At 41.5% G+C, this 14,308-nt stretch overlaps 1 protein-coding gene across 5 annotated transcripts in view; it reads right to left on the bottom strand.

Annotated features, from left to right (window-relative positions):
* Nucleotides 1-276: 276 nt before the first annotated feature.
* The window catches only part of LOC126108788 (ankyrin-2-like), a 105,826-nt gene continuing 91,794 nt past the window's right edge, over nt 277-14,308 (bottom strand). For all 5 annotated transcript variants that reach the window (XM_049914139.1, XM_049914140.1, XM_049914138.1 and 2 more), the window contains exons 5-6: nt 11,515-11,664; nt 277-851 (exon numbers count right to left, since the gene is read on the bottom strand). In XM_049914139.1, coding sequence (XP_049770096.1) covers nt 365-851; nt 11,515-11,664 — 637 coding nt within the window. In that variant the 3' untranslated portion in view covers nt 277-364. The remainder of the gene's footprint in view (nt 852-11,514; nt 11,665-14,308) is intronic.

Raw genomic sequence — 14,308 nt, 5'->3', positions numbered from 1 at the left:
GCTTATATGTCAGCAATCTGGATATAAGGCAATTCATAAGAGTTTAATATAAGTTCCACATAGCACCAAACATGCACCTAAAAAGTATTTTTCAGTAAAAAAAATATTGTAGAAAACTGTTCATTAGTAATCGAGAATTATTCAGTTTGTTTTGAATTTTCAGCAAAAGGAGAGTCCCTCTTTGTACTTATAGTAGTCTATAAGTACTCTTGGTGTAATGGTACTTGAGTCGTTGTATGTACTGTGTAAATATGGGTGCAAACCAAGGCTGCCGGATATACTTTTCTGTATTCTTTATTTTATAAGTAACAAAGGTCACATAGAAGGCTTTTTTTATTTTACTTCAGAGACGTTTGCACTATATTTAGCTTGATCCTAGGATGTCTACGAGCCGCTGGTGGTTGTTCCGCTTGGCTAGGTCCAGCGGCGTGTCCCCATTGTCATTCCTGACTTCTCTGTCGGCCCCTGCCTCCAGTAGCGCAGTCGCCGCGTCTGCGTGGCCACGCCGTGCCGCATCGTGCAGTGGTGTGTTCCCACTTTCATCACTGGCGTCATGGTTGGCAAAGGATGCTGCCAGCAGCCGCACCACGGGTGCGTGGCCATTCCATGCAGCCTGATGCAGAGGCGTGTTCTGCCAGCGGTCCCTGGCGTTGACATCAGCTCCATCCTCTAGCAGACGCCTCGCCACCTCCACGTATCCCCTGGCTGCTGCCCAGTGCAGTGAGTTCTGCTGGTTCTCGTCCTTCGCCTCCACGTCCGCCCCCACTATCAGCAACGTTCGCACCTTGCTCACTGACCCCTCCTTAGCTACCGCAATCAGCAACTTGCCCTTTTCTTCTCCAGAAAGATCCCTGCAACAAAAGGAGAATACTTACAGCTCCAAACACACACGCCTGAGGAGGAAACACTATGGCAGAAGCAGAACTGTGATGAGTCCCTAAAAGTCAAGAAGGTTACCGCAATGCACTAGTGTCCAAAATTAAAGCTTCTAACTGCGATTTCCCATCCTGTGTCCAATTCACGATGTAATCATGCAAACTGTCAACAGATGTCTGCACAACCGTGTTCTACACGGAAGTTGGCATTCCAGTCAACGGACAACCACGCCCACGACGAAGTCAGTGCAGCTAGCAATTGGGTAGTGGTTGCTGGGTACTCCCACATCCGCAGTCGCTGTAGACACAGTCATAGATGGTGCAGTATGGTACAGAAAAGACGCAATCCAGGCTCTCTGCAGTGGAGGGCCATAGGAAGAATGGGAGGAGGACAGTCACAACCTGATGTGGCCCGATGGCTTAATGTGAATCACTCTGTTGTTTCTCAGATGTGGCGACTGTTCGTAGAGACGGAAACTGTATCTCGAAGATGGGGGCAGATAAGAGAAAGGGAGGACCATAATTTCGTTGAAAGGGCATCACGGTACTACTACACGGCAACTGGCACCTCACCTCACAGGATGCACTGGATGTGTTGTATCTAGGCAGACGTTTTACAGAAGATCTCACCAGAGTGCCACTTATTGTCAGGGGCCCGTGGTTTATGTACCTCTGACACTTCTCAGAAAGAAATGTGAAGAGTGAAGTCATCAACATCCCACCGAATGGCCCAACAGACGGCCAATGTTATCTTCACATGTGAGTCCCAAAATGGTCTGGAGAGCGATTCTCGGCGGATTTTCATATGGAGTGAACGTGTAACAGGATTTCGTGACCCAAATATCTTGCAAAAGAGACTGATATCAGGGAGGTTCTTTAATGGTGTCCTCAGCGATTATGTGGACTACCTGAACACCTCTTCATGACATTGTATGGGTGAATTGGCAATGCTTAACTCCAGTCAGGTATCGTGATCTTGGAACCTCATATGCCGTCGTTGAGAGGTGCTGTGGCCTACCACTTCGTATTGATGGACGATAGAGGTATGCCCCATAGAGATCAGCTGATTGAAGTTTTCTTGGAAATGGAAGATATTGCACACCTGGGATGCTAAGCTCGATCTCCCAATTTGAATCCCATAGAGCATATCGCGGATACACACCTCTACCAGAAAGCTTCAGTGAGTTTGTTAAAGCTTTGAAATACTGTGCACGGCAGAGTACACGAGAGGATGTTGAAAATCGTACATTCAAGGCTACAGCGAAGAGACAAAAGAGAAATACGAAACGTATTGTGGTCTTTATGACGCCAACCCATTCTCCCCATAAACAATGGAGGCGGGCCAAGAACTAATAACAACAATGATTGAAAATAGAAGACAGAAGTGGTAACACACTGCAGAAAGCATTAACATGACACACAGTAGTCGGAAACCGTAGAGACTGCTCAAAAATTAGATGGTATACCTGCAGGTACACCAGGCTTTGCTGGCGGTACAGCAAACCAAATAGCCTCCCAACTGCAGGAAAACCATAAAGCGAAACACAGACTGAAGAAAGGGCATACGAGTAGACTAAATGCTTTCCTAGAAGAAAATAATGATACACTCGATCATAAATTTATAAAATCAGAACTGAAAGAAGCAATCAAAAGTTTAAAGACTGGTAAGGCCGCAGGCCTAGATGATGTTGAAAATGAACGGATAATACGTCTTGGTGTTCGCTCTAAATTGTGGCTGTTGGAGTTTATGAACTGCTGTTGGGCAACTGGACGAATTCCTGAAATCTAGAGACAGGCAAAAATAAAAAAATGGTTCAAATGGCTCTGAGCACTATGGGACTTAACTTCTGAGGCCATCAGTCCCCTAGAACTTAGAACTAGTTAAACCTAACTAACCTAAGGACATCACACACATCCATGCCCGAGGCAGGATTCGAACCTGCGACCATAGCGGTCGCGCGGTTCCAGACTGCAGCGCCTAGAACCGCTCGGCCACTATGGCCGGCACAGGCAAAAATAACTGCAATTCTTAAGCCTGGTAAGGACCCAGAAGATCCTAAGAGTTATCAGCCAATCTCTCTGTTGTGCACAACACACAAACTGTTTGATACTAAGCAGATTCAAAGAGCTTACTGAGGGCACCCTAATAAAAGAGCAAGCAGGATTTCGGCCTGGTAAATCTTGTACCAATCAAGCTCTCAGTCCAACCCACTATATTGGAGATGGGTTTGAGAAAAGACTTACAACAGGGATGGTGTTTATTGATTTTATGGAAGCATATGATACCATCAACCTCAGAAATGTCATTGCAAAAGTGGAAAAAAACGACAAAAAGCCCTCAATTGACTGCTGTACTCGGATCAGTTCTATTTAACAGAAGGTAGTTTGTTCAATTCCAAGGTAGCAAGAGCAGATGGAGACTACAAAAAGATGGGTTTGCCCAGAGCAGTGTTCTTGCCCCCATGTTATTCAAAATTTATTCAAATGAGTAGCCTATTAGTCCCTGGTCAAGATCTTTCATTTATGCTGTTGATAGGGCAATAGCAGCTCAGGCATAAAACTACAAGGATATTGAGGAAATACTAGCTGAGAACCTGGAAAATCTCACCAACTATTACAATGAAAATCAGTTGAAACCCAATTCAAGTAGGACCAAAACTTGCATATTCCATCTTAACAACAGCGAGGCGAATCAAGGACTGAATGTTCGGTGGAATGGCACAAGATTAACACACTGCCCTCTCCCAGTGTACTTGGGAGTTACTGTTGATAGGACACTGTCATTCAAGTGGCACATTGAGAAGAGCAGGGCAGAAATCCAATCACAGAATAACTTACTTGGAAAGCTAACAACATCAAAATGTCGACCGACCTAATCCAAAAGTTTTCTGCACCACCGCCATGGCGCTCTGTTACTCTGCTGCTGAGTTTGCAAGCTGGACACTGTCCTGAACCAGATGTGTAGACATATTACTGGATGTCTTAAGCCAACAAGAGTAGAACACCTATACTGCTTGTCAGGAATTGCTCCACCAAATGTCCGACGTTCAATACAGAGCAGAATTAAACGAACAGAACTGGTTCAAAATCAACGTCATCTGCTCCATGGGTACCAAATGGTACCAAAACGCCTTACGTCAAGAAGTAGTTTCCTCCACTCAGCCGAACTGCTCACAGGTTCACCAATAACTTCTAGAAAAAGACTATGGCAGGAACAACAAGAATATTCACACGATTCTGAGGAAGTGCGGAACTTGTGTGGGAGAGATGGAAAACCCTGAACAGGCTATGTTCAGGAATGGACAGATGTAACAGAAATCTGCACAAGTGGGGAGTTAGTGAAAGTGCTTTGTGTCCGTGTGGGAGCATCCAGACGATGAACCACCTGCTTCAGTGTCCGTTACTAAACCATCCAAGAGCATGCACGGCCCAAGACCTGATGGCGTGCAGCAAAGTAGCGAGGGCATATGTGGACTTCTGGAAGAATGACATGTGAAACAAAGACTATATAAAATTTTATTATGCTGTATATAGTTTTCCATGAATTTTATTTTATAAATTAGCATTGTCATATTGTAAATTTTATAGAGGACAAATTATTCTATAATGTGTGGATTTATTGTAAATTGTTTGTAGTATGCATACGAAATATATGTAGTAGTGAGATGGGTTGCATGACACAAGCATCCACCAACAATTCCATAAGACTTGAGAGTAGCTCTGCAGGAGGAATGGAGTTATTGCCTCCACGTGAGATTGATGACATCATTCACAGCTTGCCCCGTCGATGTCAGGGTTGTATGAGCCAGAGGTGGTCACATCCTATGCTGAGCACATTATCCAGTTGTTGGATAGTGTGTGCAAATCTGTTAAGTTGGAAAAAACGAAGAACATTTTTTTCTACCTTTATGCATATTGTAGTTGTTTATGTTCTTTGTTCTTAACATTTTTCCTACATCACTATCGCCTGTTTGTACTAATTTATGGCTAAATAAACGCAACCTCGCAAAATTTCAGTTTGTTGCTTTAATTTTGGACATAAGCGTACATCGAATTTCATGCGCTTTTCATACCATTCAAATTACTAGGCAATCTGGATCTTGGCTGAGTGAACACACTGAAGATCTGACAGCATTTACATAAACTGTTGAGGTTCTTGCGGTCTTCAGTCCAGAGAGAGCTTTGATGCAGCTTTCCATGCTACTCTACTGGGTGCAAGCTTATTGATCTCCAAGTAACTACTGCAACCTACATCCTTCTGAATCTGTTTTGTGTATTCATTTCTTGGTCTCTGGTTAAGATTTGTCGCCTCCTCACTGCCCTCCAGTACTAAATTTGTTATCCCTTGATGCCTCAGAACATGTCCTAGCAACCAATCGCTGCTTCAAGTTGTGTCTCAAATTCCTCTTCTCCCCAATTCTGTTCGGTACCTTCTCATCAGTTATATTATATACCCACCTAATCCACTGCATTCTTCTGTAGCACCACATTTCGAAAGCTGCTATTCCCCTCTTGTGTAGACTGTTTATCGTCCAAGTTTCACTTCCATTCATGGCTACACGTCATACAAATACTTTCAGAAACGACTTCCTGACACTTAAATCTATACTCGCCGTTACCAGATTTCTCTTCTTCAGAAACTCTTTCCTTGCGATTGCCAGTCTACAGTTTATATTATATCTGTTTCGACCATCATCAGTTATTTTGCTCCCCATATAGCGAAACTCATTTACTACTTTAAGCGTTTCATTTCGTAATCTAATTCCCTCAGCAACACCTAATTTAACTTGGCTATATTCCATTACCCTCGTTTTGCTTTTGTTGATGTTCATCTTATATCCTTTTTTCAATGTCATCAGCAAACGTCAATCTTTTTATTCCTTTTAATTCCTACTCCAAATATTTATTTTGTACCCTTTACTGCTTGCTCAATATACAGATTGAATAAAATTGGGGACAAGCTACACACTAGGATGAAAACTATCTAAGCACCTCTATCTAATGTGTGACTGAGAAACAAATGTAATGAAAGGACGATCCGCCGGTATAAAAGGAGGCAGAGACATATGTGTTGTCAGCAGAGAACCAGAAATAGCAGAATGGGTCCATCAGGGAGGTTCAGTAATTTCGAATGTGGACCTGAGTAACAAATGTACCAGTAATATTTCGACCCTTACACAGTAGCCCTTGTGAAGTTGGAATGCAAAGGAACAACTATGCGGATCCATGTACTGACCAATAGGGACCATGGAGCTTTATGGAGGGTCGTTGTAAAAAATCGCATGAAGCACTGCAGCCAGCACCACGACTGTCCACAGGGAGGTAAAAAGAAGGGGGTAAAATGGTCGAGTAGCCCCCCCCCCCCCAATGAGCCACAGATATCTGCAGTCAGTGCTAAGCAACACTTACGTTGGTGTAAGGCGTGACGCCTCTGGACGATGGATGAGTGGAAACGAATGGTCCGGACAGATGAATCACCTGTGGCAGTCCGATGGAAGGTTCTGTTTTTGGTTGACGACTATTACCTGCCATTTTGTGTAATGCCAAAAGTGAAGGAGTGAGGAGATGGCGTTACATCATGGGGTATATCCATGGTTATGTTATTATTCCCCTATTGAGCTTAAGTGAACACTAAATTCGACAGCATATGAATCACGTTTTTCAGCTTTATGTACTGCATACAATACAGTGTCATTGTGTGTATTAGCAAGACAGTGCTCCTTGTAATAAATCATTATCTGTCACGTGAGAGTTTGTGGACAACAACATTCCATGAATGTACTATTCTGGCATGAATTCCGAGCTGAATCCAATGCAACTGCTTTGGGATGAGTAGAAGCTGACTTCTCTGCAGATTGAAGAGTCCAACGTTGAGAAAGGATGGGTTTTAATTTTTCCACTGAAGTTCAGACCCATTACTGAAAGTTTCCTCAGCAGAGTCAAAGCCTTCATAGAGATGAAACTTTTGTCGCATCCCTTATTAATGTTCACTAATGAGTGTCCAGAAACTGTCGATGTAACTGAATGTCTACTGAGAAACGGGCCATGTTATTTGCATGTGACAGCAACACCTACATTTTGATGTTACAAACTGTGTGTTGCAGCCTCAGGAATAACATGTAAAACTTTCTTTGTGAACTAAAGACAATTAAGTACAAATAAATTCTATTAATCTGTCGAATGAAATTGTTTTAGCCAGTAGTTATCTAATTGGTTTGATGTGGCCTGCCATGAATTCCTATCTTGCACCAACCTTCATCTCAAAATAACAGATACACTCTACATGCTCAATTAACTGCTGGATGTAGGCCAATCTGTCTTTCTCTTCAGTTTTTACATCCCCTTCGTCTTGTCAGTCTTTCCCCATGTCACTAATTCTGCAAAGTATCCCCTCATTCCATATCCAACATGTACACCTAAATTTCAACACTTTTCTCTAGCACCACATCTCAGACGCTCGTAGTCTCCTCAGTCACGGTGTTCAGCCACTGTCTACGATTCAGTATCATACAAAGTAGTTCTTTAAACATAGATTCTCATAAATTTCTTCCTCAAATTATGACCTTTGTTTCATAGTAGTAGAATTATGTTGGATAGTTGTACCAATTTTGCCTTTGCTAGTATGCTTTTTATGTCCTTCTTGTTTTGTATATCATGGGTTATTTTGCTTCCAGAATTCCTTGATATCGTCTACATCATGACCACCAATTTAAATGTAAAAAATTCCAATATCTGCTACTTCTCATTAGAAATTTATTTCCGTGGTTCATTCTCAATTAATATTCCTTACTCATGAGACTCTCCATTCAATTCAACAGATCCTGTAATTCTTCACTTTCTCTGAGAACAGCAACGTCATCAACAAATTTTTTCTTTGGCATGTGTACATGAACTATCGTTGTCGGCGTTCGTTTGATTTCGGATCTGGTGAGAAAACCCTGTCATAGAGCTGTTAACAGTAGCCCATTCTCTCTCCTACTTCCTATACATAACGAATCCTACTTCCGTTACACCATTTTCTGCTGCTGTTGATATTACCCCAATGTGTCTTTTGACAAATCCTTAGCCTTCTTCTGTTTCACATCAATGACCCCACCATAGCTAGACTGAGCCCTTTGCACTTTCGTTTTTAGACTCCCTAGCTTTCCAATTACGATCAAATTTCTGAATTCAAAGCTCCAAGTCAGAGAAGGTTATCCCTTCGTAAATTATTCCGTCTCTTTTTCATGGACGCTCCCAGAGATCCAAAAGGGTAACTTGTCTGGAAACTTTTCTCAATGCAGATTGCATCACGACAGTTTCCTCGTTAGCTACGTATGTCCTGTGGATACACGTTTTAATTTATTCGATTCCATTGCCTTCTGCATCCTCGCGTCATTGATTTTTAGTGACTCTTCTCCCTTTTAAGGGCAGTTACCCACCTCTAGGGCAAGGGAGTGCCTTGAAGCTCTGTCGTTCCTCCACCCTATTTGACAAAGCCTTTGTCAGAATATTGGTGACTTCTTATGCTGGACGTCTTCTGCTGACACTGCTGTTAACTTTTGTTCAGACGTTAAGCAGTGCCTGTCTTGGAACCTGGGACACGGAAAATTTTGACCACTAGTCAATGGCGCACTCCTAATTCATTGGTATATAAAAGCAAACACTGTCCCAACGTTTATTGGAGAATCGTATAAGAATGTGAAGTAAGTCGTTCAAGAACTTTTTGAGATTTTGGTAACATTGTTAACAACGTCTTTTACTTTCGAAATAGTACATACAATGAAGGATTGCAGCACCAAGAAGAAGCAGTGCGGCATTAACGAAAGTTGGCAGGTGTGTTTCTACATCTGGGATATGGTGTCTTTTCAAATTTCGCTGCAGTCGCTTAAGAGTGGCGCCAATGGCACCACTACGAGGAAGCAAATCAAGCTTCCTTTAATTACATGGTGTGACGGCAGTGAGCGTTAGTTACCTTTGAGATTGGACGCAGTGAGCTGATGTAGGGCAAAAAGGCCTTTGAGACGACAAAGATGCAGTTCTCAACATCTCATGGAGATTAAATGAAGTTTGTAATAGGGCTATTTACCGCTCTTATAACCCAACATGCTCTATAGAGTGTTGACACACCTCTTGGCATGCTCGATCTCCAGGTGTGTTTCCAGCACAGTACATATGGGACATCATCATACAATAACTCTGGCATGATTCACCAACAGCATTAACCATCCCTGTACTGACCAAGCAAGTGCGTCAGGCATCGAACTCCATTTCAAATACTGACATCCGATACTAGAGCACCACAATGCATGCATGTTTGCATGCTTAAATTGGATCTTCTGACAGTGCACAAGCATTTCACGTTTCCAGTGTCTTATCTCGCACTAACATTAACTTGCGATCTTGCAATGTTAATCAGTTAAATATGTTACCCTGGCAAATGTATTCCCGATATTTCACTATTCTATATTAACAGCATGGTTTTGTGATTCTTTTCCATCAGTGTATTTATTATTGTAAACTATTTTTGTTTAAAGGTGTTGTCGCTTTTAGTCATCCAAAGCCTGTATTTTTTATGTAGGAACTTTCATTAGGCACCAAAGGCGTCCGATGCCGAAAAAAAGGAAGCCATGACACTCTTCCCCCTGGACATTGTTATTCACATCAGTACCATTCTACACATGATCTGCTCACCAGCCTGGTTTTCTTAACTCTCTCTCAACAAATTTTTCACTCCATTATCGAATATTGTCTTAATATGTTTCATTTCCTGCTCTTAATATTTTATTTCCTCATGCTGATGCTTCTCTGTCGCTTTTTAGCCTGCTTTCTCCTCTTTTTATATCAGTATTTTCGAAAAGGTATTTACCCAATTTGTCGTATACAGATAGCATCAGCCATTTGACATAAGAAGACAACCAGCGAGAAGTAATTGTAGCATTAAAGACTAAAGATAGAGAGCATAGGAAAGAATACTTTGTAGATAAGCCAGAAACTCATCAATGTAAGATGTTGCAGCATGATCAATAATAATTAATGAATATGATCACAGGCAAAGACTGTAAATTATGTTGCACGTACTAGACATAAAATTAGCAGAAGCTCAGTAGAAAAGGGGCAGAATATAGGACGGACAAACATGGTGTAAGCCATCTCTTTAGACAGACGTGCTCAACCTTTTAGTGTTCTGCCAATGATTCGCTGTCTTTCGTTTGCTATAACGACAACAAAATATATATATATATATATATATATATATATATATATATATATATATGCTCGTTCGAGTGTAGTTTATTTGTAATTGTAATCACTAAGTATTTAATTGAATTTACAGCCTTCAGGTATGTGGGACTTATCGCGTAATCGAAATTTTGTGGATTTATTTTAGTACTCGTGTGAATAACTTCATACTTTTCTTTGTTCAGAGTCAATTGCCACTAATATATATCAGGAACGATAGAGGGCCTACAACACTTCCTTGGGGAGCGCCGGATATTACATCTGTTTTACACGATGTCTTTCTAACGGGAAATCACGAATCCAGTCACGCAACTAAGGCAATATTCAATAGGCACGCAGTTTGGTTAGGGGACGCTTTTGAGAAAATGTGTCGAAAGTGTTTCGGATATCTAAAAATATGGAATCATTTTGACATCCCCTGTCGATAGCACTCATTACTTCACAAGTATGAAGACCTAGTTGTGTTCCACAGGAACGATATTTTCTAAGCCCTTGCTGATAATGTGTCAACAAATCGTTTTATTCCAGGTAATTCATAATGTTCAGACACAGTATATGTTCCAAAACCCTACGGGAAATCGACGTTAGTGATATGGGCCTGTAATTCAGCGGATTTCTCCTATTTCCCTTTTTGGGTATTGGTGTGACAAGAGCAATTTTTCAGTCTTTAGGTGCGGATCTTTCGCTGAGAGAGCTGATGTACATAATTGGTAAATATGGATCTTTTGTATTAGCATATTCTGAAAGGAACCTGACAGGTGTACAATCTGGACAGGAGGCATTCCCTCATTAATCGATTTAAAGCTACTTTGCTACACCGAGGATATCTACTTCAATGTTTCTCACTTTGAAGTTATTCTTGATTGGAATTCAGCAATATTTACTACTTCTTATATGGTCCAGGAGTTTCAGAAAACTATGTTTAATAAATCTGCTTTAGTGGCACTTTCATCAGTGACTTCACTGTTATTATCGTGGAGTGAAGGTTAATGACTGTGTCTTGCTACTGGTGTGCTTTACATATTACCAGAATGTCTTAGGGCTTTCTGCCACATTCCGAGACAGAGTTTTCGCTGAAAACTGTAATTGCTCTCAACAAACCAGCACAGTTTCTATTTTTGGGGAAATATTTAGTGTTATCTTACACAAGTAAATACATTGAATGACTTAGTTGTGTTAGGAGCTGAAAATGAGTCACGCTACAATCCTGTAGAGGGGAGCTGAGATCCCCTTATATCCTTGCCTCGTCGAACGTCACAATTTATGAAAGGAAAAAATTTATACGAGAACTACAACTTTTGCTTCGTGAAAAACGTAAAATAGCGACATTCGATTTCTTGACTTTATCACTTGGCTAACTGCCCAACATGTCGCACTGTGATTGTGGACAGTTTGCACGTAAAGTGACTGAACTCACCGCAGGAGAGAGACGGCGGCTTCATCAGGCTGGGGAGTGGCCTGGGGAGAGGTGGGGGGCGCAGCTGTGGCTGGGCTCCGGCCGTCGTCGCTGAGGCCACTGTGCGGCTGCGGGGAGGTGCCGGTCCTGCTCTCTCCAGCACCTGCCGTGCTGCACAGGAGGAACACTGCCTCAAAAAGGGATATCACCTCAAGTCCAGTGGGCAGTTTACCACAGACTGTACGGCTGAGGTACTGTCCACACACAGATAATAGAACACACACTGCCAAAGACAGTAGTGGCCCACGTAAGATGAATGACAGCATTCACGTAATCATACATCCTCCTTCTCCTCATTTTCTCATACCTGCAGCCTAGCATATTACACAATATTTGGTACAAAATAAAGCATAAATATAAGATTTCATTGAGGTAATCATACATCTTCCTTCTCCTCATTTTCTCATACCTGTAGCCTAGCATATTACACAAAATTTGGTACAAAATAAAGCATAAATATAAGATTTGTACAAAGCTCAACAATTCCTCTTACAACAAGCATTGGTCAACATAGTTTCAATAGACAACAGCATAAATCACAGAGAAATTTGAATGACAGTACCCCATCAATGCACTTAACGTGGTACTGCAGTCATGAGATGGTGTTTGTAGCTCGTGTGTTAAGGGGCGTTGGACGTCAAACGGGTCAACTTGGAGCAGACGAGGCAGCACAAGACACTAATTTCTTCTGTCTATATTTTTACAAATAAGTTCATAGAATTTTCTCAATATCACCAGGAAGGATTCACGATTCACACTCACAGAAGTGGAAGTTCAAAAACATAACGTTTCTTTTTTTTACATGTAAAATTTCATAATTTTTTTAACTTACTACTGGCTGCATTTCTTGCTATACGTACACTTTTCTTCATAAGTAAGAGAGAATATTCGATGAATTTTACACAGCCTACAAACTATACTTACATGTGTATGAAACTCTAGAGTTTATTTAATTTATAAAAAAATGAACTGTTATATTTTAAACTTCATGTTTAAAAAAACCTCAAATTTTATAGTTAATTATCTCAAATTTTGCCCCAGTTTTTAATAAACATGTAAAATTCTAGAGATTTGCATCAAGGAGTTTGTGTTTAATAAGGATACCAAGTTTGAAAGGAATTGGATATTTATTTTGGATGTTACATGTACCAGAGAACAGAAATTCGTGTTCTGTGGAATAGGGTCATTGAAGTTTCTGGCTGCTTTTGGCATCTTTTAGCACCATAAACAGGTTCTTTTCCATTTAGTAAATCAGCTTTCGTCTTTTTCACATTCCTATGCTTCACTCTTTCCGAATTCATTACCTCCAAAAATCATATACGTGCTTTCACTACAAGCTCTGTGTTTATCGCATACAAAGCTTTGATACAGTTCACTCTGCGCTTGATTCCCATTTTCTCTAAAACAATCCGGCTTTGCACACCATCATTAAAACATGAAACTGCATCATAAAACCCAACAGCAAGTGCATTTCTTCCCATAAAAACGGTTTTCGACAATCTTTTCCAAGCACATTCGTTAAAGCTTTCATTAGGGCTTTGGGTACGGCCATGAAGACATTTCTTCTATGTCAATAGTCCTTTGTTTCACGTATGACCATCACTGGCGCAAATATAAACATTCGAATTCTACAGAGCGAAATACATGTATGTATGACAGCAGAATGCTGTGCAAAGGGGTGTGGCGCTGCATCTTGGTACACTTAGGACCAAATAATGTGCCCTATAAACTCTTAAGTACTTATGTTTTATACATCAAACTATTCAGACAGATGTACGCTACAAAATAGGCATGTTTTCGAAAAATCGTTTCATTTTTATTTTTGAATTCCTCCCCCGCTTAAGAATCAGGAATCGGCCTATAGAGGGATGCTAAAAATCTCTTTGGGTTTTTTCGTCGCTGTTGTGTGTAAGAATGATGCGAAAATAAACACAGAAGACGAAGAAACGGGTATAAATACAGAACTGGATAAATTATGCCCATGATATGATGTTCTGCGAGGTCGTTAGTTTGTGGGATGCTGCTCCCGAACATAACTGATGACCCAAAACTACTCAGGGACCGCAACGCTCGCGTGACGTGGGATGACACGGGGAACCGCGCCAGTTCTGCCCTGGGGCCAGGATGACGACAGCCTAAGTCGCCAGCCGCCCCAGGAGTCGCGTCGCCCCCTGGGTGAACGGCAGACAGCCTGGCGGCTGCATCGGGGGTCACCACTGGGTGAGGCGAATGCTGCGCCGAAAACTGGAGTCGACCTCCATGTCTGTGTACAGCAAGAGAAACTCGAAAGCGCAGAACTGCTCCTTGCCCAAGCAGACTACCGCCACACAGGATGTCATTTCGGTCTTGCCGCTCGCTACTCGCTTTCAAAGACAAGTGAGACGTTAGGTATTTATGGTACAATGAAAAAGTTGATCTTTGCGTGCTAGAAGTAGAGTTATAACATGTAGAGATTAATTCTTATCACTTTACTGTTCCACCAAGTCATTAGACTTCCATTAGTCTTAGACACAGTGCTCGTACGCCATTGCCGAGTAACAGCTGCTCTGAGTGTTTTTTTCTCTATGTTGGTATTTTAATGCGTCACAAGGATGTTAAAAAATAGCCAATAACATTATGTCTACAAGGCACAACGTCGCTGATAAATGTTGCATAATATGAAACGAATGAGGTAGGATAGAAGACAGTTACCGAATTTTGAGATGTTTAAAGGAAGTTTGCCCATTCGTGATGAATAGAAAGAAACGCTTGTTAG

Source organism: Schistocerca cancellata, chromosome 11 (genome assembly GCF_023864275.1).
Source record: "Schistocerca cancellata isolate TAMUIC-IGC-003103 chromosome 11, iqSchCanc2.1, whole genome shotgun sequence".
NCBI classification, from domain to species: Eukaryota; Metazoa; Arthropoda; class Insecta; order Orthoptera; family Acrididae; genus Schistocerca; species Schistocerca cancellata.
Note: the sequence above shows the minus strand (reverse complement) of the source record. Positions and strands in the feature narration are given on the sequence as shown.